The following is a 24,977-nucleotide window of genomic DNA, read 5'->3' on the forward strand; positions in this document are numbered from 1 at the left end:
AACCTTATCCTTTCATATAAAAGCTTCACTGTGTGCTAGGGGAGGTACACACATACCTTTTATCCCCACACTTCTTGTTTCTTATCCTGCTTGTGTGTGTGGGTGTGCTCCCTTTCTCTCCCTTCCACAACTGGTATCAGAGCCTATTCGTGGGTGTGCCCAAACGTGGGTCTTACCAGCAGCCAAGGAGCACCAACAGCCATCGCTAGGCAGCACCAACAGCCATCGCTAGGCAGCGGCCAGCCATCACTAGGCAGCGGCGACAACAGCAACAGCCTGCAAGAAAGCGCCCGTACCAGCCTCGATAGCTGCTTCCTCGTCGATAGCTGCTCCTGCTCTCCTCGCCCGTACCAGCCTCGACAGCTGCTCCTGCTCTCCTCGCCATTGTGTTAAGCTGCTAGCGCTAGCAGCCTTCAAGGCCGCGGCACTAGCCAGGGCCAAGGCCACAGGCCACGCGGCACCAGCCAGGGCCAAGGCCACCGGCCACGCGGCGCCAGCCAGGGCCAAGGCCACCAGCCACCGACGCCAGCCAACGGCCAGCGGCCACCAGCGACGCCGTCGGCGCCACCAGCAGCCACCAACGCCAACCAGCGGCCAGCGGCCACCAGCGACGCCAGCGTCGCCACCAGTGCCATAGGCGCCAGCAACGGCGCTACCAGCGCCCCAGGCGGCGCCAGCAAATTCGCCATAAGCGCCACAAGTGGTCACAGGTGCAGGTCCTTGCCATCGCCATCGCCGGAGAGCTCGGAGATGTTCACGATCATATAGCAGCCCGCTTCACCCGTTTTTTTGGTTCCTTCTGTTGTCAGTGAGGTAGATCTGCAGATCTATGCCTCCTATGTGAGAGAAATTCTCATTTCTGAATTGTGGAATCAAAGGGCTTTTGTAGCCACAACCAAGCATTGGCTTATACACACACTTATTTGCGTATATCCTCCTGATTGGAGTTGATTTGTGCAAGGATTTGATGCATTTTATGACTTACGGGACAGTGGCAGATGCATATGAATTGGGGCTTTTGACATTGTTATGCATATCAGTGTTGGGGGAAACACCTAGATGCTTTATGTGATCAGTGGAGCTTTGCGAAAGCTGTGTATGCACTAAAATCTTCAAAATTGGCTTCTAGTCAAGGGGCTTTTGCCTCACTCAAGTTCTAAACTGTGTAACACAGTTATAGAGGCAAGAGAAAGTCTAATTCTGACAGTTTTGGACAGTTATACAGTCAATTTCTGTTGCTGTACTAGAAAGTACAGTCGGGTACTGTCCGGAGTCAATTTTTTGGACTGTAAACAGTCACTTTACTGAAGTTTAAAGTGCATAAAACAATGCTGTTTTCACTGTTACAGCAGGGACATACATTGTGTCAAATCAAGATACTGCTGTACTGTACTACAGAGCATCAATTAATGCATTAAGTATTGCTTTTCTGGATCTGCAGCCGGCAGGAAACAGACAGTATTTACTGTTAAGTGGGAGAAAATTGCAGGAATTAACTTTTGAGCACAACTACAAGTGCATCTGTGCACTTAGTTTGCAGGGAGTCAGGCACCCAAGTGTGGGTTATATTTCTTGCTGATTGTAATGGCTTCATCCTCGGAATCTTCTCTTCTCAATATTAAAAAGTTGCAGGGTGCTGCTAACTACCCAATGTGGAAAAAGATGATCCTGAATGTGCTAATTCTCAGGCAGTTTCATGCTCCTATTATACACAAAGGTGTGAAGCCCACTGGCACATCTGATGATGCTTGGGCACTAGCTGATCTGTCAGCAAAGTCCATAATTGAATTGTCACTCCATGAGAGTGTTGTTTGGAATGTGGATGGTGAAAAAACAGCCTGGGGTGTGTGGAAAAAGCTACAGGACACATATGAGCAGCAGAGTGTAGCCACAAAGATATATTGGCTGCGCAAGTTCTTCAATCTGAAGATGAAGGAAGGGACCTCCATGGATGCACATCTCAATGAGTTTAATTCAATTGTCACTCAACTTGCAAATCAAAAATATGTGGTGGATGAGGAAACCAAGGATATGGCACTCTTGATTTCTCTTCCTGAAAGTTGGGATACATTCACCACAGCTGTAACAAATGCAAACACTTTCATAAGTTTTTCAGCACTTGAGGGTCTTTGGCTGCACTGCGTACGTGCATATACGTAGAGAAAATCGCAGCAAGCTTGATCCTAAGTCTCTTAAATGCATTTTTCTTGGATATGGTGACAGTGGTGAGATGGGTTACCGCCTATGGGATCCTGTGAATAAGAAGCTAATACGCAGCAATGATGTTTTATTTGATGAGTCATGTATGTTTAAGGCAGCAGATAAGCCTTCTGATGCTTCAGAGGTTGACATTGATGACTCGGGACATCCTATACAATTCAGGCAGGCTACAAATCAGCCACAACAGCAGCGTAATCAGCCAATGCATGATGCTGCAGCAGGTCCAAATGGACAGCCCGCAGTGGCGGAAGATGTACTACGGGACATGCCACCTTTGGAAGACCTCCCAGGCATAATTCTACAGCCTGATCTAGCAGCAAGTTGGACAGCAAGACCAATGGGTCCGAAGGTCCACTAGACAAATGAAACCGCCAGACAGATTTGTTCCAGGAGCAGATTTTATTATGCTTACAGATTGTGGAGAACCTTCCTGCTACAAGGAAGCCGTGCAAATGCATGATAAAAGACTATGGGAACTAGCCATGAAGTCTGAAATGGACAGTCTCCATAAAAATGGTACTTGGGAATTGGTGCAGTTGCCTAAGGGCATGAAAGTACTGCCATGCAAGTGGGTGTATAGATTGAAAGTCACACTTGGAGCTAAGCCAAGGTATAAAGCCAGGTTGGTTGCCAAGGGCTTTAAGCAGGAGTATGGTGTTGATTTTGATGAGATCTTTTCTCCAGTGGTTAAGATGACCACACTCAGGATTGTACTTGCTTTGGTTGCATGTGAGAATTTGGAATTATGCCAAATGGATGTGAAGACAGCCTTTCTTCACGGTGATCTTCATGAGGAGATCTACATGCAGCAGCCAGAAGGATTTGCAGTCAAGGGCAAGGAGTCACTTGTATGCAAGCTTAAAAAGAGCCTTTACGGGCTGAAACTGGCACCAAGGGAATGGTATAAGAAATTTGATACCTTCATGAAGTCCCAAGGTTTCAGGAGAAGTGATGACGATCACTGCTTATATACCAAAAGGGCTGCAAATGGCAGCTTAATCATTCTCATTTTATATGTGGATGACATGCTTATTGCTGGTACAGCTCGTAAGGAGCTTGATGACCTTAAGAAAAGATTGCATGAGGCCTTTGATATGAAGGACCTTGGTGATGCAAATCACATACTGGGAATGCGGATACGAAGAGACAGGGGACAGCGTTTGTTGTATTTGTCTCAGACCGAATATATTGGCAAAGTATTGCACAGATTTCATATGGAGGGGGGGAAAACCCTTAGTTCTCCATTGCCTCCGTATGTGAAACTCAGTGCAATGGACAGCCCACACTCAGATGCTGATAGGACTGAAATGGCCAAGATTCCGTATGCTTCAGCTTGTGGCAGTCTCATGTATGCCATGGTTGCTACCAGACCTGATATTGCGTTTGCAGTGGGAGTGGTTAGCAGGTATATGGCAAATCTAGGCAAAAAGCATTGGAATGCAGTGAAAGGTATCATAAGATACCTGAAGGGCACACAGGAGTTGTGCATATGTTTTGGCAAGCGAGATGCAAAGGTGCATGGTTATGTGGATTCAGATTTTGCTGGTCATCACGATAACCGGAAGTCTACTACCGGTTATGTTTATACATTCACTGGAGGTGCAGTGTCATGGATGTCAAGGATGCAGCAGTGCATAGCCTTGTCTACTACGGAAGCTGAATATATTGCAGCCACAGAGGCATGCAAGGAGGCCTTATGGTTATCTCGGCTAGTGGGAGATTTGGGCATTACAAGTGATATTCCACTGTTGCATTGTGACAGTCAGAGTGCTATTCAGTTGGCACACAATCCTGTCTTTCATGCAAAGACAAAGCACATTGATGTGAAGTATCACTTCATCAGGGAGGTGATAGATGATAAGCTGATTCAGCTTGTCAAGATTCACACAGATGATAATCCAGCAGATCTGTTGACAAAAGGCTTGCCTGCAGAGCGGTTTGCACATTGCCGACAGTTGATGGGTATAGGTTGAGCCTCATTTATTTTTGCTTGAGGACATATTGCCTTTAAGTGGGAGGTTGTTGGGATAAAGGCTCTATGGCCACCCAAGTACAGTTAGTACACTTAGTACTTTATTTGTTAAGTACACTAAGTACACCGTACTTAGTGTTGTAACCTTATCCTTTCATATAAAAGCTTCACTGTGTGCTAGGGGAGGTACACGCATACCTTTTATCACCACACTTCTTTTTTCTTATCCTGCTTGTGTGTGTGGGTGTGCTCCCTTTCTCTCCCTTCCACAATTGACATTGCCAAAGTTTTTGACACAGTTCAATGGGAGTTCATCTCGCAAACAATGTGATCCTTGGGCTTTGCAATAAAAATGCAGCAGGTTATTTATTGGCTCTACAAGGATAGCAATGCTGCTTGTATTCTTTCTAGAGACATCTCAAAAGAATGGGCTCTTCGTAGTTCAGTTCGTCAGGGCTGTCCCCTTAGTGCCTTACTGTATGCTATTGCTACTCATCCTATGCTGCACTACATTGATCATCTAGTGGCTACAGCTTCTCTCCATGGTTTGGAACTGGATGAAAATCGCAGCATGGTTGCTCAGGCTTATGCTGATGATTATTTCTTTACTCCAAGGAATACTCTTTCAGTTTATGGTTTGGCAGCTGGCCTTCATGTTAACTTTCAAAAGTCTAAGCTGCTCCCATTGCATCTTCAAGACTAGCACAGTCTCTTATGGCTAGGGGAGATCATCCCACCCACTCAGTTGGTTCGACACCTTGGTTATCCTTTGGGCTGGGGACTTACTCGTCGACAGCAAATTGATTGGGTTCTAATCAAGCTTCGAAAAAAGCTTGAATGCTAAAAATTGGCAACTTGGCCTTTACATGTTTGCCTCCAAATCATGCAGTCCATACTTGTTGCATATATTCAATTCTATTACCTTTGATCATGTTCACCAAGGCAGATCTTGATTCCTTTATGTCTGTCATTATGGAGATCTTTTGGTGTTCTAAACATGGCAAAAAAATTCTCAGACTACTTTCGGTGCATCGAATTTGTTCCCCTAAGATGCATGGCGGTTTGAATATCACTAATATCCAGGTGCACATCCTTGCTCAAAGGGAAAAAATGTTGCTGCAATTTCTGAAAGGTGATCAGCCCTGGGCTCTCATGATTCAATCACTGCTCACACATATCAGTACTCCTGCTTTTGGTCATTGGCAACCCACTCGGTGGGATTTCTTATTTGGGTGCATTGATGGCACTTTGCATGGCTGCCCTATGGTCTCCAAATTGCTTCTTGACTAGAAACATATTTTGCCTCACCTGGAATGGCATGGTCGACAGTCTCTGATGGGTAATTCTTTGCGGGCTGAAAGCATTCACTGGTCAAAAGTTTTTCAGCCTCCGCTTGCTTTACAGGAGCCTCGCCGTTCTTACTTTATTTCTTTTAAAGGGATCAATACTGTGACTGATGTTATTCATGATGATGGCTCTATGCTTCCCTTTTCTCTGGCAGCCACACAGTATGGTTTGGGTTCTCATTATCGTACTTTGCGGCAGCAAATCACTTGTATGCTTTCACCTTTGGTCCCGATTCCCCCTTTGGAACTCCAGGATAGATTAGAGGATTGGACTCTGACTTCCCTTGGGTCCTCCTCTCGTTTTTTAAGGCTATCTCAAATTATTGTGCTTGCATTATACAAAATCCTTTTGCCTCAACCTTGGGTTTCAGAAAAGGGTAATTCTATTTGGTGATTGAATCGGCCAGCTAAGTGGTGGAGGAAAAGACTGTGGGAACTTTGGGCATACAAGCTTCCACTTCGGCAACATGTTTTTTATGGCGAGTGCTTATGGGAATTTTTCCATCTAGACAGTTGTTGGCCCGTAGGCACATTGCTCCTGCTTTATGTCATAGGTGTCTGACCTCTCAAGAGACTGTGTCTCATTTATTCTAGCATTGCCGTCTTCTCGATAATTTTTTGATTCTCTTCAACAGCGGCTACAAGCAAGATTCCCGACTCTTCTCTTCGGGAAATTTTTTTGGCTCTTTGGCTTTCATCCACACCGACCGGAGTTTCATCTTTTCTTTGTTAGGGCTCGCTATTGGGCACTTTGGACTTTATGGACAAACCGCAATTGTAAAGTCTTTAGTGATCCCAATTTTTCTTTGTTTGCTTACTTTAAGCGTTCTCTGCAACAATCTTTCTTTGATTGCTTGCAGACTCGCCACATAGATCAGGATGTATATTTGGCTTATACTGAGATCTTCTATTGATGTATTTTCTAGCGCCTCTTTTCTGAGGTGACTATTCTTGTCATATAATCAATCAAAGTTTTCACCATTTTTTAAAAAAAGTGTGTCTGTGTGTCTTTGGTGATCCCATATTTTCCTTGTTTGGCTTTTTTAAGCGTTCTCTGCAGCAATCCTTCTTTGATTGCTTGTAGATGCACTGCATAGATCATGATGTATATCTAGCATACACTGAGATTTTCATTTGATGTATTTTCGGCTGCCTCGTTTTGAGGTTGCTACTCTTGTAAAATAATCAATCAAAAGTTTCATTTAAAAAAAAAGAGTGTGTGGCGGAGCCCAACAACATATTGCTTCTATTGTCTATTACAGATGTTTGGCTCCTAGGGAATTGGCACTGCCCTGTCACTCGCGACTTTCTGCTTCTTTTATAGCAGTGGCTGCGAGCCAGATTCCCTACTGCTTCCTTTAGCAAGCTCTTCTGGATATTTGGCATCTATCCACTGAGGCCGGACTTTCATCTTTTCTTCGCATGGGGCGTCTGGACTCTATGTTTTTGAAGACTCCACTTTTTCCTGGTTTTCCTATTTTCGGATGTCACTAGGAAATCTTTTTATGTTTGTCTCAGTGCTCGTTAGATAGATTCCTCTATCTACTTGTCTTATATTGAAATCTTTTGATGTTTTGTAATGGCAAGTTCTCTCTTTGAGAACTACTTCTTATAATATTAAAAATATAAATTTCGCCTTCTTTTTCTTAGTGAGTGTGTAGGGCAGGAATTCCTATCCAATATAAGGAGACTTGCTAGTGCTATACAATAGAAGACATGCTAGTGCTATCCAATAGGAGGAGAAGAAGACATGCTCTCCAATACTGCATAGTAATCAGGGTCAAACATCAAAGTCATAAAGTAGCGACGGAACACTATGCACAGCCATTCATAAATGATTACTAAGAGCTGAATTCCTGATTTTTCAAGGAATTCTTCAGCAGGTTCTATAGCACCCCAGATATTTTTTCCGATCAAGATGTCGCATTTCCTTCGGTTAAGCAGAAAATAAGAGTTAATTGAAACATGAGCCCTCTCACTGACAATAAAGATTACAGATGAATCCGTAACAAAGTGCCATTGTAAGCAAAACTATAGTGGATATGTTTGTAATCTAGTATATATGTGCACCAAGCTTATCATCCTTGATTTGATTGATCGTTTGAGTCTGACTATCATTTTGGATTGATTTGTTTAGCTAAAATGCAGCAAGGTTTCAATATCTGAAAAATGATATTCTGTAGATGTTGTGAATAACGTATTACTAGCAGAATCATGCATCATGCTCCATGACAACATCAGTAAACCCACCTTTGTATAGTTAAGAGTGGCACAAGCCATTGCTTAAACATATCTATATACCGAGGCTATTTTCATTAAATAGAACAGTGAAAGATGCACACAGAATCGCGATTATGTTGCGTAATCAAATTACTATTTGCATTTGCATCTGCAGATGAAAGGTCCCATGTATTCATGAGCTTGATCTTGGGTTATTCACAGATTTACCAAAATCAATGACAAGTCACATTCGTCTGTGACATCAAGAAGTTCTATATTAGAAACAACAATGCTAGAAGTCAGCATAAGTGCTCACACATGCACACATGCATGCACCCCATCCCCCCATGTACCCAATTTATACATTTTGTCCTTTTTCTTTTTGATTCAGATCTATTTGTGTAGGTCCATATCATGGTGCATGCCAGCTAAAAATCATGTATGTACTTGCGTGTGCATGTGCATACATGCACGCGCACACGCATGTGTGTGCGCGTGCAGAGTGTACGTGCGCACGCATGCATGCGTGGATGTAGAGAGAGAAGAGGAGAGGCTGGGGGCACCAAAGAGTGAATTCCAATCTAGCTTAAGGCCCCTACAGAAATAGAAAGGGAGCAAGCTATCATTAGCACAATAGAAAGCATACCCAGAAGGAAGTACAATTTTGAAAGGGCCTTTGTAGTTCCCATCGGGCTCCATGGGTATATTATGGCTCAAAATAAGAGTGCATTCAGCCATCAGAGAGAGACAGCAGAAATATCTCTCTAAATCATGATGGTATATATAAGGAGGAGAATGATCACCCTGTCATAGAAAATAAACAATTCACTATTACAAAAGTATTTTGAAACTCTTGTCTTTTAATTGATTAAAATCAGTAAATTTGTCAACCAAAAAATTGAATTCAAGCTGTATTAGCAATAATAACTCTGCTGATATTAATTGCCCCAAAAACCTCTGATAGTAAGAGTGTTATGCACAACAGAGAAAATAAAATCCCTTTAGTTCCATCCACATTTCCTCAGAGCATAGGTCACACATATAAATCAATGGCAGAGGGAGCAACTACTTTCATTATGAAAACCGAATCCTAGACAACTGAGGAGATGAAAGATGTAATATATAGCTTCCAGAATTTGGCATGTATTGAGGATTACATCGGTACACTACCTCCTCTAGAATGTTGATGCTACAACAATCTGGCCTTCTGTTTGCAGGAAGTATATGCCACCGAATAAGGCGATCAATGAGAGAGTTGAAGATCGATGGCATAGGTTCTACCAATCCGCCTGCAAGTAATAAAGCATCAGTTATAGGTTTGCTTGAACCCTGCCATTTATAAGTCTCATCTTAAATTCTTAATTGTAACGCAACACATAGTTATTCAACGTACTGTGATCAAAAAATTATAATGTCCACACTTTTCAGTGCATGAATTTGTACCGCAACATATTAGAAGAGAAAACAGATCCTCTTATGTGAGCTATCGGAAGTCCTTACCGATTATCTTAACAGCCATACCAAGGACCTTTTTTAGACTGCTTGATACAGAGGCACAGTGCAACTTCAAGACCCATTTGGTAATGATAGCTAAATACATGTATTCTCACACCCCATGTATTATCTGCTCAGATTTGACAATCTCAATTAAGCAAAGAAAATATACACAACAATGGCGTAACCCTTTGGGTTGAAAGAAGAGATGTTAAGAATACCTGGATTTTCCTTCCTGTCTACAATTCCAGCAAATTCGTGACCAAACTGGATGGTTTCCTTAAATCGTCCTGCTACTGCGTCCTTGTCAATAACAAAGGTTTGGCCTGAATGCAGAAAAAACTCAGCCTAATCAATGAGAAGGTTGACACTCACCTCAGCTCTTTTGCAATAGCCCAAAGAACCATTTTGAAAGAATAAACTTTTCTCAGAATATTGCCAAGCTATCGAAATTATTGGGCATAGAGATAGTTCGACAGAAACACTGTTGAATAGGCCTCTTCTATCATGTACCTATGTCTGAGTAGAAGAGACAAGAGCAATTAATACTACCTTCCTGAGCATGCAACAAGAGGTCAGGAGCTTAAAGCTACCTCTTACTCACTTGAACATGAGCATGCAAAAAGAGGACAGAAGCTCAAAAAGCTAACAGAAAAGTAAACCCTTCTGACTACATAGGTCACCATAGACGCCAGGCCTCAAGTTATCTAACGACTTGATGTTGTTAGCAGGGGTGTCTTACCAAACTGATGCACTATTAATCATCCAAACCTAATTGCATGATGATCTAGAGTTGTGCAGCACCGGGATAAAGGGGCCTGGCTATATCAAAACTAAAATGTTCAGCAACCAGTTTAAATCTTCAAAAACGCATGAGCATGTGCGACACTAGCTTGATAGAGCAACATGCAAAGGCAATGGCTCCATAGGGTACATTTTGTCCTTACAGCCGCAGCCATATATGTATAGTTTCATATGCCTCCACCTGAGAGGGATCTATCGTCTCCAAAAGGCTTTTTAAATTTTATGGTGCCACATTAAGATGTTGGATTTATTTTTCCAAATATACAATCCAAAAAACTGGAATGTCGAGGCCAGCCATAAACTCACAACAAATGCAAAAGCTGTCTCTTTCACATCTCTCAACTGCATATTGAGATAGAGCTGTGAGACTCATCGAAACGTGTAGTACTGGCTCTAGACTTAATATCTTTACTTTTTTCTTGGCAACCTCTGGTGGTACTGGCATCAGAATTCTTGGGTGGCTACATATAGTTGCATTGTCCCCCAGTTGGAAACTCGCAGCTAAATCCAACATCTAATGTGCATCTTTTGTTCTTACAATGTTATATAATTTAAAATACTTTGAAGGAGATATGTCGGCTTCTTCACTCATGTAATTGAGATTCATTGTTTATCAAGGGACAAAAGGACTCTCTATAAAGCGGGGGAAGGAAAATCATACCACCCAATTCTCCTCGTCTTCCTGCAGCTTGAATTTCAGTGATTAGGTATGCCAATTGGGATGTCTCGATATAATTTAGCACATTTTCATATAGTTCTAGGCCATCCACCACATTGATCTGAACAAAAGAATTGTCAAAAATACTTGCTCAGAACAAATTGGGCACTTGTTGCTTTATTATGTCTGTCTCTCATAGATGATAAAATAATCATGCATACACTCAAGGCAATGGAATCAACAGAATCGAAAAGCTCCAGATTCAGATGAATTGATGCTCCTCTTACCATGCTTCCTTCAGCTTGTTCCCAGCATTGAAATTGTTTTGATACGTTAATCATGGACAGGCGAGCCTCCTCATCTTCCTTTGAAGGGACAATGAAATCAACCTTGGAAATTTTCCCAACTGAAGATCCAAGAGCATTGTAAACCATAAACAAGGAAAATAAATATGTTAGGACAACAAAGTTGCTTGCTTTCTGGCCAGCAGGTCATTCCCCAATGCAAAGACAAATCTACTTCAGTTTTCCAAAGCAATCCTAGAATCAGCAAATAAAAATCACTTCCGTTCCAGCTGATACCTTGGACGCAGTATTGAATGCACAAACACATTGTTACTTCAGAATTGAGAATATATAACTCTAAGGAAACAAACAAACGGATGAGCAAGCCTTAATGGCTTGTCTCAAAACCACACATCATGGGGGAGGTGATCTCAATCCAATCATTAGAGACTGATACATTGGACAGCCAAGAATCATGGGTCCTAATCTTCAATGATATCAAGGAACAACCAATGAGAAAGTAATAACAGCTATCTAAATCCCTAAACTCAAACCCAAGTAGCAATGATCGGTCCAACTAGATCAATGGCATATCATAAACTAGATATGCCTGGGCTGAGGGCGAGCCCAGAAGCAATGCTTTGCGCTTTCAGGATTTGAATAGTAGTGGTAATGCATTGAATGTCTTCGTGCCCACTATAACAATGTATTGCTTCAAACGATACAAAATATGCCCCCAAAAAAAAGAGGATCTTCCTTAGTTAACACAGCATCTCTCCTGAGTGATGGGAGGATGTTCCGAAATTGATGCTTTTAACAAATCTTCAAGTATGTTGTAAACAGTCTTGGTGGTCGATTGGAACAACACTACAATTTTTCACTAAAATCTGCTGAAGGCCAACTACACTCTAGCAACAAGTCCAAACAAAACCAAGACAGGGGGAGTCCTAAGGTCCAAGTCTCCAATCCGAGCCAAGCTGAGAAATCTGCAAAAGCGGTCCTTAGATGATTCAATGGCCTACAACTTACCACAGCATCCACTAACAAGGCCAACTCCACTCTAACAACAAGTCTGAACAAAACCAAGAAAGGGAAATCCCACAACCCAAAGCATCCAATCCAAGCCAGCAGAGAAATCTGCACAAGCTGGTCCCTGGATGATTCAATGACCCACAACGTACCAAAGCATCCAAGAACAATAATGCTGTACGCATTGCAGAGGATCTAGCTCCATAAACTCATAATGTTGTAGAGTCTAAAATTACAGTAAAAGAGAAATTGTATAACCCCCTTGTAAACAAAGCCTGATCAAGATGCAAATGCTCTTGACAAAATAGAAGCAAACCAAGAAGAAGGATCAACTGGAATGACATTGTATGTAACATCTACTGTAGTCCTGCAAGATCAATATCTAAATGACAAGCCTGACAGCATAAATTATAGAAGGGCAATATGCATGTCACATGACGATCATGAAATGGGAGCCAGTGTGGATCTTGGATGCATAGGAGAATAGTTGACGAGATGTCCATAAAGGAATGGAGCTGATATCAAAAAGGAGAAAACAATCGAGGGAGTGAAATCTCAATCTATAATTCAGCCATAAGGCCATACTCTGTGGGTCTGCATATTTGATGCTAAATCTGGCTCATCTTTGAACTATGCTATATGTCCTCAAACTACAAAAGGATCCAGATGCCCCTCCAAGAGACACTAATCCCTAATCAAACTCACTCCTAGTCCCTCTCTTTAACAGTATCAGCAAGAGTAGTCATGGAGAGACCAATGAGCATGGAGAGCATTCCCTGCTGCTACTCCCGCTAGCCCCCCACCTCTCCCTTCGATCCTCCCTCCCGTCACCTCCCCCTTTCACCTTCACTATCTCCTCCAGCCCGCTTGCCTCTCCCTCCTGCGCCTCCAGCCCCCCCTCCACCTCCCCTCTTTTGCACCACCTCTCCCACATGCGGTCGTGCCTCTCTCTCATGTCCCCTCCCCCAAACTTTCTGCTCCTCAGTCCCCTTTCTCTACTGCAACCTCGGCTCCTTCTGCCCCCCCCCCCCTGGGTCGGTTCCGAACAGCACATGGGGGTTCTTTTGGCCAAGTAGCTGCTGTTCAGGCTGCTACGGCCTTTCTGCCCCTTGTTCTCCTCTCCCGAGCCAGCCTTTGTGCTGGTGGGCAGGGCTGTAGCAAGGCTTTTTCTGCCTGATTTTCTGCTAAGGTGGCCTCTTTCTCACAACCTTGATACATTAGGCAAGGTAGCCAGATCATCGAACAACAGATCCTGTGCCAAAGTGTATATCAGATGCTTTGAAATTAGGATCCTGCAACATGAAGTCCACAACATGGACCATTGATGAATGCCAAGATGGTGCTACCTCAAGTTTTAACATAATTGGATGGTGGTCACAAATTGGAATCCTCAAAATGATACCACAAAGGCCTTCTTTGAGAGCAGCCCAAAGTCCAACATAATTCATGTCTACTCTGATGAACTACAATTACTTGACCGGCTCAATAGAAAACTCCTTGTAATCTAGAGAACCAGCAGACTCCTTGTAATTGTAGTCTAATTGTTAGAAAAGTCAATGCCCCACCTGTGAGCCCCCGATTTGAGGGGACAAGGGGGCAGGACACTATAGGCGGGTAGGGGAAGAAGAGGGCAGAGCACCTACCTGGCTGGAACCCGTGCAACAAGAGGGAATGGTGCAGCATCCCAGGCGACTCCTGGAGCAGCAATAGGCAGGGCTTGCGGACTGCGTCAGCAGCCCATGTGCTAGGCACATGGGCCTATATATAGGCCTGGCCCAAGCCGTCCAGTTCAGCCTCCAAAAGGCCGATGAGCCTGGTAGGTGGTGGGGCCCAGAAGGTCCGTGCTGCAGCAGGGGGCCGACCCCCTGCTGGTCGGTTTTTACAGCCCAGCAATGGGCCTATAAAAGGCCCTCTCCACCCCTCATTTCTTATCACCTGCACAGATTGCACAGGCAAGCGCGCAGGGAGAGGAGTAGACTCAGGATCTTGGACAGCATCTGTTGGCTGTTGTGTACAGTCATCTCTTGAGCTTTTGTCTGCCCACTATTGTGGAGGAATATATCTGAGTTTTTTGCTATCCCTCTCTCCGTCTCTTTGAGTGTTGTTTGAGCTAGATCGGGAGTGTGAGGTGTGAGTGATTCTATCCTCATTTCCAACACTAATATATTACAATAAGTTGACCAGGAGAGGAAGTACTTTTGCACATTCAATTGGTAGACACTTTGAAGAAAGCCAGGGACATCTTAAGGACCTATATGAAGCAAACAATACTTCAAGGATCCTCAACTTCGAGAATCAACTGTTCACCATGAGGATGGAGGAGTGACATACCATAAGTGACTACCTTACAAAAGTGAAGGTATTGAGAGATCAACTCAGACCAATTGGTCATTGTGTGGTCAATACTCATGCTCAACATGTTGCCAAAGAGCTTTAGAACCTTTGTAACCAGCATTACGCCTTTGGAACTCTCAAGGCCGCTCACTTTTGAGAAGCTGGGGGCTTGTTGGTACACGAGGAGGCTGGGGCAAGGATCCATGATGGGGATAGTGGCAGAGACAAAGCCTTCATTTCACAGGGAAGGGCAAGCCTAGCAACAGCAAGCCCAACAAGAAGAAAGAAGACAATCGGATGAGTAGGACTCTTCTAGTGGAGGAAGCAAGAAAACAAGAAATGTTTTATTGTGACCGGCCTGGACATTATGCAAGGGACTGCAGTGAAGGAGAAGACTGATCAAAAGGAGTCCAACACAAGTCAAAGGACTCACAACCAGTGAGTGGCAAGTGTGCTAACAAGAGGAGAACTTTTCTTGGTGATGACTCCGAGTGTTGCTGAGATCAGGTATGTGGAGCTGTTCAAATGTCTCACATTGAGAATGGTCTAATGAACCAACGGGACAAGAAGCCTTTGGGAAGGTGGAGGACAGCATTGGTTGCTCAGATTGTCCTGAGAATAAGGCAAACACCACTTTATATGAGGGAGGTGTGTTTACAGGATCAAGTCAAAGGAGTGTATGGACACTGAAGATAGCAGTATAGAGTTACATCTGGATGTTGTGGGTTTTTCAATGCAAGCAATCAAACGGGTGGATCCAACGGCATGTACATTTTTTGTGCGTATATACAAACTTCAGTACTTGCATTGGGTAAAGTGCATGCCTCGTGCATACATTCCAATTTCAGTACTTGCATTTGCAGATGGGCTGAGGCAGATCCCAGCAAGAGGCACCTGTAGCAATGCCTCAAATAGGAGGGTCAGATTGGGTGGGCCCACTCTGGCTGACAGATTGGTCGGCTAGTCTGCAGCAGATCGACCAGGTCAAAGGGCTATATGCCCTATAAACAGGCCCCATGAAAGGGAAGAGTAATTCATTCATAGAGAGGCTCAGAGTTGGGTGCATACCAGAGTAGCAGAGAGGCCAGGAATAAAGCTCACCTCATGCCTAACACTTGGCCGCATCCAGAGCAGACATAGGTCAAGGAGGTGTACACTGACTCACAATTGGCTGCTTTGCAGAGCAGCAAGGAGGCTAATTTCCGCAGCATCCAAGCAGCCCACTGAAGCTCCATAAGACCATGCAGGCCAACAGACGTTCAAAGGTGCCAGGAGGAGGTAGAAGGCAGTTCTGAAGGGGCCAGGGGTCCAGATCTATATACCTAGATGAATACAGGAACATTCCCAAACTCATCTTCTAAAAACACAACATAGTGCAGTTTCAATCTCACGAGAGTCACTCATAAGATTAAAAACCATAAACTCCATCACGCATAGCAGGGACTAGCTACTATGACATCCCCACTGACGTCATCAGTGCCCAACAGTGGGTGTAGACCATAGTATAAAAGTATGCTCTCACACATACAAATCCACACACCCACACATACTTGAGCATCCATTTATACAAAGTCTTCGTACTGAGTTTCTGTCGGCACTCCGGAGGTGAAGGGCAAACTCAGCCATGACAAAGGCTAGCACTAAAGGAGAAGGCTAATAGAAAATAGTCCAAATCTCTTCATTCAAGCTACAACTGCTTGTGAAGTCTAAACAATTTCATTTTAGTCTCTCCCAAACGAGCATCTAAATCTAAATCTAGCTGATAGGGCAACACACCATTTAAGATAAAAAGAATTATTGCAATACCAGCAGAATTATTGTGAAGGTGCCAGGGGTCAACATCTAGGCAGTACCTTATCAGCTAGATGGTGGCACACTGAACACACCTTTTGTATATGGAGCAATCTACAATACATGCTTTTTCTGTTCTGCTTTGCTGGTCTGCTTTACTGTGCATCGTTCAAGATCTGTGTCTGAATCAATCTCTCTCTCATATGTCGCACAACAGAAAGGAGCGAGATTTGATTTTAGCATTGTGCGCTTTCTGGGTTACATTTGCATACATTCTTCTGCTGCAGGAGTGTTGGCTACAGCAAGCAGCCTCCGTCTCTGTTTTCTAACGTCTCTCTGCCTTCAATTTCTATGTGAAATTTGTGAAAGTCAAGAGGACACAATCTTGGGGAAGCCTTGAGACAATTAAAATGAATTGCCATCAAAAAACAAAGGCTGATATTGAGTGTAGGACCATGATAATTTGGATAATACCCTCAACAGTTGAGATAATGAGTCAAGACTTCAAAATTGGATTATATAGCGCAAGGGCAAGCTATTGGAGACGCAAAACAAAATTTGGGCGGCTCCAAAATGCTGTTTCAAGGCTTGTACAATCTACAACTTGGACTTTGAATTTTTCTAAACCAGTTTGTCGTCAACACATGTTATGTTCTGGAGGCAATCACAAGTCTTCTTCCCACCTCAGTTTGTCGTCACCAGTCTTCTACACCAGTTTGTCGTCAGCACATGTTATGCTCTGGACACAATCACAAGTCTTCTTCCCAACATGGACTCGTATATTGCTAGACCTATCTCACAATCAAAATGAGCCAGGTGAGAGTATTCCCATTATTTATTAGAGGTCAAACCCATGCCGAGACTCTAGAAGCCTTCACTTTTCGTTAAAGCTTTGCAAGAGTGGTGAACTTTAAAGGTGCTAGTGATGGATTTCAAAAGAGGAACATGGTAGTGATCAAGCACATAGGTTTGCACACTACACAACCACCCTCTAAAGGACTGAGCCACCTAAGTAGCAGCGGCTTGGAGGACCAGTGCCTCATATTAGGAGAGGCACTCTGTGGGCCTGGTTGCAGTCTGCAACCAGAATACTTCGCAACCCCCCCCCCCCCAACACGCACACTGGGGGTTTATATAGGGCTGATATGGTGCCGACTGGCCGTGCTTATGACCAACCCTTTGAGCTGACTGGGCCACAGGCCGGGCTGTGGTAGGCAACCAGTACCAGCCTCTCTTGGGACCTATAAAAGCCCACATAGGGCTGTACCCAGCCCATATGCCCATTTGAAGGGCTGTTTGCTGAGCTTTGCAGTCTCCCTACAGGCCCATGGGCAGCCCCATAGCTGTCCCACCTGTACAGTTCAGCCTTCTCGGGGAAGCCAATCAAGTTCAAGAAGGATAGAATTTCCTAAGAAGATTATGTATACTGCTCATGTGGCAGCCTGTGTGCTGCCCACATGCCAGCCTCTCTTTCCCTTAGCATTCCGCCTATCATTCTACGGGTCACTCCCCCATGCTCTCCTCATTTGGGGGCATACAAGCAGGGAGTCGACCTATATATCCTGGCAATATCAACTGTTGGTCAAAAGCCACACTCATCATGAGGGTCAGTCCCACACTCTGGTTCGGATGGGTTAGTTGCCGCACTAGTTGATTGGTACTTGGCAAAAGGGCAAGCCAGCTTAGATAGAGATGCTAAGAAGACGGACAATGGTCACTTGGGATACAGACCATTGGACGATAAAAATTGATAGAGCTTCAAGAGATCAGTTTATGACCGTCCACAGACTGATGAGGCTGGCTCTTTCCACTTGGAGTCCCTGGCAATTCAATCAGTTACTCATTCTTCAGTAGCGCTAGGATGTCAAAGTTCTTCCTAAAGCTCTCAGATATTACTTTTGCTGGTATGAAAAGACATCTAGATGAATATAAGTACAAGAAGTTTTCATGCTTGCTGACGTGTTCACAAAAATCTATTTTTGCCTTAAAACATCACTGTCCTCATATACAGGCTAACGTTCTTGTGCCTGCATTGGGTTTCTGGATGTTCTAAATAACAAGGCTGAGCCTTAAGGGCTTGGGATTATCACACCCCCACATTCTTACAAACAATTACTTAATTTGGAAGCACTGCTGGATTTTTTTAGCCAGACCTGGGATAGCTAGTTGGCAACCAACCCTGATTTGGCTCCTCTGTGTTACTTCTATTAGAAGCTATGCAGATTCTCCTTAGTGGATAATAAACATTGAATTTCATAGACATTAACCGTAGTGGTGGCTTCAGCTTTTATACAGGAAGCCGAAAACACCATGTAAATTCACAATCTGCCAGAACTGTTCTACAACTACTGGATATGTTCGGTTTGTAATCGGCTAGCTTCGTTTGCGTTTTCGAATCACATTTAATCAGACTCGCAAGTTCAGATCTTGGCATTCGAGCTTTTCAGTTTATTTGAACGAAATTCGGTTAAAGTTTAGTAAATTATTTCCATCCAAGGGATGATATAGCGGTAGTCTTATGGAATGTGCCATACGCATGCAGAATGAAGCGATGTGTTCCCTTCTGGAATTGCTCGATGCCTAAAATAAAGGACACTGCTCTCCAATGTGCGTAATACTATAGTTTGTCGATAAACAAATCGGGGTTTCCCTACCTACGGTTCCCAATAAACGATCAAGCAGATCCGTTTTCGCGTACTCGGAATCTTATAATTTATTGCATCGGGCATTCGAAAGATACCGTAGGAATTTAGCATAGCATTAGAGCATTCCTTCTCGGGCTGTGTCGGATCGTCCTGTTCTGCCGGCAGCTCTGGAATGCTTTGCACTACTGAATTGGAAGAAACCAGATCTGGAGTTTCCTTATTATAGGAGTCACGGTCAGATCTTGACGATCGCATCCCTTCGGGAGACCGAACATCAGCTGTAGGAACTCCCTCGCCGCCTGGAATCTTTTCAGTTCGGGACGAAGCATTTCCGATACCACGAGGCAAATTCGTGCTTGTTACTGTGTCATCCGGTGACTGAGGATACGAGGAAGAAGCTTCACTTTTCAAATCCGCAGGATCCTTGGAGTCCTCTACAATTCGACGACTTTGCTGAACGCGAGGCGGATCCGCAGTTCGTGCCTGCTGTTTGCGCCAGGCCACTTGCTGAAGAGCATAGACCACCTCAGCCACAGAGAAAAACTGCTGCATATGCAGGACAAGGGTCCAATTGTAACGACGCTGCTGAATGCAGGTGAGGACGAAATCGTACTCCCCCGGATCTCCAATCACGCGCAGGTGATGGCACATTGCGTCGATAATGGCGTTGGCAGCTGCGAATTCGCCTCGGAGCCAAGAGATGAAGGCGTCACGCTCGTCGGGAATCCATTGTCGGGGGTGAATTTCGAGCTGCGGAAGGGGCATTGCAGAGGCCCTGTTCTCGACAAGACCTGCATTTGCATTGTGGCCGAGGCAATCTTTGTTGAAGTGCGCAACAAAAGGAGGCGGCTGGAAGGACAGATCTCCAGAAGCCATAAGTGAGAGAAGGAAGCCCGATGAGAAGCGCAGGACATTCAATGAAGGTGGAGCGGATGGCAATGCGATTGCGTCCTGTGGAGAGAAGCTGGGAATGGGGAGAGGGGAGATCTGCTCAAGAAATTTTGCTTTCTGTGACGATGAAGTCGAGAAGGGGATCGAGGAGGAGGAAGAAGAAGCAGATCCGAGGTGAGATCATAGCTTCGATTGGAAGCTTTCTTGTCTGCTTGCGATGGATGAGATGAATCAAAACCAGACAGCACCAACAACAAGAGTAGCCAAAAGACGAAGAAGAAGAAGAAGAAGAAGAAGCACTATTTGCCCGCCTCCCTCCCTCCCTTCAATAAAGTCAACACCTCCCTCCTACTCATTCATCACCTCTCCACGTCAGCACCCGTCCCTTCAGTCCACGTGGCCGTCGCACTTCTCTATCTCTTCTCTTCTCTACCTCCTCTCTTCTCTTCTCTTCTCTTCTCTTCTCTATCTCTATCTCTATATTTCTAATAGCGAAGGGTGCCATGTGGCGCGCAATGGCACCATCTTCCTTCCAAGCTCTGAGGCCCTCCTCTTTGTGGCCTACATTCCCTCGCACATCTCATGCCCGTGCAAAGCTCTAGTACAGAACTTGTGTATACAGGGCGTTCGTTGGTGTGGCACAGGCGGAAGGGAAGGTTGCCCCCACGTATCGATTAGGAGGAGCCAAACCATTTGGAGACTTTGGCAGTTTGCACACGGCAACATAACGAGACGGGGCCATGCACGGGCAGCTGGCCCCGTCTATGTATGTGTGCGAGTGTGTGTGTGTGTGTGTGTGTGTGTGTGTGTGTGTAGGGGGGGGGGGGCAATGTGCATCCCCGCATCCTCCATTGTTTGTGAGACTAAAGGATGGAGCATCCACATGTGTGTCCATCCGCAAACGCTTCACAACATCACCTATTGTACTTCGGGGCAATCTTTTCCCCGGTTTTGTTCTATATCTTGAGAGAGCTTTGGTACTCCAACAACCAACCTGGAGAAGTTGCAACCAACGACAACATCCGCTGAATTATGGGGGGGCAAAGAACCTAGCTGGAAGCCACTAGCTTAACTTCAACCAAGCCCTCTAGGAGGGTAGTGCACCCCTTGCCTAATTCTTTGCTCTTGAGCATGGGATGGTCTCTACTCCACCAAGCAAGCAACTCACTTTGATGGCTGTATGGGAACGACATGGGGAGATGCTCTAAGAGGACAGCCCTATGCTACCACTAGTTGGGCGGTTTCCTTCTAATGAGTTCAAATGACCTATGTTCGTGGTGTTAGCATTGCAAGGGGAGGCCCTTTACGGCATGCTACCCAAGGTTGGTGCACTCCCAACTACTGGCACAACCACTCATCAATGATCACTCACATGTATGTGGCAATGCTCTTCCTCGAAAATGAGGCACACTAATTACCAATGTACTCACATTGAATCATAGCCTCTAAGAACTTGCACATCTAGCGACTTTGATTATCGGACCTTGTTGATGCAAAGCCAAAATGTGCAATGCCTATATGGACAAAAGGCTCACTCTCACATTGGCATCAAGGCAGTCAAAGTGGCCACCATTAGACCAGGAGTCCAATAGCTCATCAATCTGCTTCTAGATGTGAGTTAACTCCAACTCATAATTTTTCTCCTATCCAATCCAACTCTTACTCATGCTTAGGTGTCTTGGTAAGCCTTTACATAGTAGTATTTGTTAGAGAGTCAATTCAAGGCATACGAGCCTCCAAGTGGTAGCTATAATTTTTCTCCTATCCAATCCAACTCTTACTCATGCTTAGGTGTCTTGCTAAACCTTTACATAGTAGTATTTGTTAGAGAGTCAATTCAAGGCATACGAGCCTCCAAGTGGTAGCTACAATACTATATGAGCATGCCTACAATGACATCCACTAGTTAGAGCACCCACTGGCTCCATATAGTACTAACTCTTTCTCCTTTAGGATTGCAAGACCACTTGAGAAGGCTTTAACCTAGCCTTGACATCAAAATTATTCACACCAATAAAACAAAATGGAATCTTAAAAGCATCGCTACATCAAAAAGAGGCCTCCCCATCCATAGAGATTGCATTGATTGAGGTGGGGAGTCACTAGTTGCACCCATAGCCAAATCATAAGCACCAAGTGGGCTCATATGACTTCAAGATTCTCCCATTTCCCAATTTGGTAGTTTCCTAAGGTGGTGGTGGTGGACAATAGTCAATCAACTTTGTCTATAACACTATTTGTGCATTTTTTCTCCATAGATGTTGCAAACTTAATTGTAAGACAAAGCCTCAACAAGTCTCTGTGTGTGTATGTGCACGCATGCACACATGTACGCACCTCACAAACATACACACACTCACAAACATGGAGAAATTAAATAGATTATATGTTTGTATGTTTGACAAAGGATAAGTTGTGCTTACTTTTGGGCTAGTAAGTGGTCAAAAGCAACACTTGTTGATTGGAAATTTCAACCAATGTAATCTTGATCTGAGTTGTTCTATTACTCATGTTGGTAATCAAAACTTGACTACATACAAAACTTGACTATAAGTTTTGTATGTAGTCAAGTTTTGATTACCAACATGAGTAATAGAACAACTCAGATCAAGATTACATTGGTTGAAATTTCCAATCAACAAGTGTTGCTTTTGACCACTTACTAGCCCAAAAGTAAGCACAACTTATCCTTTGTCAAACCCAAAAAAAGTAAGATATGGATAAACTACCATGTTTTCTCAACCTTTTATTAATAAGGAAATGTACATAACCTTATAGCATGGATATTGAGAGGAATCATCACTTAGGAATTAATGCTTTTGCAAAGCAAGGTAAGCATTTCCAAAGTTTGAACTACCCTACAAAACTAATAGCATGATATTATTAGTAGGAAAGAGTTGAACTTATGTGAAAATCGAGATTGTTCAATAACATAAACCAAAAACAAGTTTTCAAATGCTATAGCTATAGAACAATGATTACCAACAATATAATCTTTGAGGAAGCCCAAATATCAAGGAAGTTATAATACAATGATTGTCTGCATTAAGACCTAGATAGATATTGTAAGGAGCACTTATAATAAGCTATGTTACACCGTGAAGTCTACATGGTTTCTTTATTTTGCATATTTTTTCACTCAACTTATAATAAACAAAGCTATTATGATAAGCCGCATTATACCTTGAAGTCTACAGAGCTATAATAGTAAGTTGCATTATACCTTGAAGTCTAGATGGTTTAATAATAAACTACTTCATACATGGAAGTTTACACGATTTCTTTGTTTTTGAACATTACACAAACGAGATAACCTTAACATAGTTCATAAGATTTGAAACAAGATGACTTGATAGTTTATACGTCTAACCACTGGCATAGAAGTTTTATGGAGCTCCCTTTTGATGGTTTATATGTTAAAGAACATACTAACCACTAGCATAGAAATTTTATAGGGCTTCCTTTTGTCCTTTGTAAAGAGCACTTTCTTGATTCAAGCAACAAACTATGGACAAATCTTCTTTTTTGCATTCTTCAAGCTTCAAGCAAGCAATCATTGATTAGCAACACCCCAAGTTCATGATATATAATCCTAGTCTAGAGGCTATATATCATATCTATTACGAGACTATGCTATAACATGCTTGTAGTTGTGGAGCATGTGCATTGTCATTTATGCAATTGTTGTAGATCATGTTTTCATGCCCATGCACCTTGCTTTCCAGTTCATCACCCTCATCTCAGAGAAAGTTTCTCACCCATGATCCCATTTCCTACATCCAATCCAATAATATACAAAAATAGTACTATCCTTCTTGCTTTTTCCCAATGCCAACCAAAAAGCACCAGCAAATACTCAAGTATCCCCCATGTGCTTTTAGATGCATAGAAAATGAATATCATGCCTATGATTTTCCCCAATCATCTTGGTTTGATAATCTCAAAAGCTTTGAAATTCTATCGCTCTTTGAAATTCTGCTCTTGTTATTATATTTTAAGCAAGGCTTCAACAAACATAGATTACTATAGGGCAAGGCAACATTGGAAGCCTGTCAACCTACCCACTAATGGTGGCAAGGCCTATTCATCCACAAAAAGGACCCATGCCATAGATTACCTGGCATCATATGTGATTAAGTATAATAAGACATAATATGTATTAATGAGCGCAATCCAATCCTAGTCATTTTTCATGCCGTTCTAATGTTATGATAAAATACTACAACGTGTATTGTAATGTATAAATTTCAATCCCCCTATACTTCTATAATACCACACTCACTCACAGATGGGGAGAAGGAAGACACACACATGTGTGCTATGCAAAATATACACCCTTTGTTGGATAAATTGCATGAAAAGTATAGCGGGAATTTCTAATGCATTGTTCTTGCTCTAGGTTGTGAGGCACCCAGTTATAGAAGTCGGTTTTCACATAAAAGAATACTTTTTAATTAAAAAAAGACTCCTTTACAAAGGAAATACTTCCTGTAGGAAGAGCGATGCACTACCTTGCCACCCCATGCTCTGCTTTTGGTATCTCAATCACAACCACAATTTCAATCATAGTTGGAGGTAGAAAATGAACCTCAATCTCAATCGTAATCTCAATCTCAATCTCAATCATGAACTCAAAAATATGCTCTTGGAACCTCGGTCTCGATCTTGATCTCAATCTTGTTTTTTAGTCTTTCTCAATTCACCTTAAAATCCATTCATGTGATGCTTCTTCAGATTTTTGTGTAGAGAGTGAGCTATTAATCTCAGAAAATTTACTTTTTTGAAGTGTGAATCTTGCTTTCCTCAAATCAAGCCTACATTCCAAAAATAAAGCCATCACCTTGATTTAGCAAGTTTTTGTTTTCTTAAACCCTAGAAAAATAGCCCTTAGGAAGAGAGATGTACTGCCGTGCCACCCCCATGCTCTACTTTCGGTACTTCAATCATAATCACAATCACAACCACACAATTGGAGCCTCAATCACAGTCTCCACAAACTCAAAATCTACACTTGGAACCTCGGCCTTGATCTTGATCTTGATGTCAATCTTGATTCCAAATGATGGAACATGTAAATTACAATATATCAAAACTGTGACCTACTAGAAAGCCTACAACTCTCTCATATAGACTTTCCCAAAGTGAATCGTTTTCCCATACATATTTACCATTGAAAAATGGCCAATGTCAATAATTAGATGACAAAAATACCAAAAATGTGCAAACAATAAAACATAGAATAAAAATAGAGTGCATTGAGCTAGGGCCTCACATAGGTGTAGAATGTAT

At 43.2% G+C, this 24,977-nt stretch overlaps 1 protein-coding gene across 1 annotated transcript in view; it reads right to left on the reverse strand.

Moving 5' to 3' along the window:
* LOC147890550 (RNA demethylase ALKBH10B-like) overlaps positions 1-19,970 on the reverse strand; it is a 41,257-nt gene extending 21,287 nt beyond the window's left edge. The window contains exons 1-6 of the mRNA XM_087391026.1: positions 18,893-19,970; positions 11,002-11,120; positions 10,718-10,835; positions 9,474-9,578; positions 8,929-9,047; positions 8,405-8,562 (exon numbers count right to left, since the gene is read on the reverse strand). Coding sequence (XP_087247152.1) covers positions 8,405-8,562; positions 8,929-9,047; positions 9,474-9,578; positions 10,718-10,835; positions 11,002-11,120; positions 18,893-19,673 — 1,400 coding nt within the window. The 5' untranslated portion in view covers positions 19,674-19,970. The remainder of the gene's footprint in view (positions 1-8,404; positions 8,563-8,928; positions 9,048-9,473; positions 9,579-10,717; positions 10,836-11,001; positions 11,121-18,892) is intronic.
* Positions 19,971-24,977: the final 5,007 nt, after the last annotated feature.

This window comes from Dipteris shenzhenensis, chromosome 19, assembly GCF_047967505.1.
Source record: "Dipteris shenzhenensis isolate YYH24624 ecotype China chromosome 19, Dip_SZ_1.0, whole genome shotgun sequence".
NCBI lineage: Eukaryota > Viridiplantae > Streptophyta > Polypodiopsida > Gleicheniales > Dipteridaceae > Dipteris > Dipteris shenzhenensis.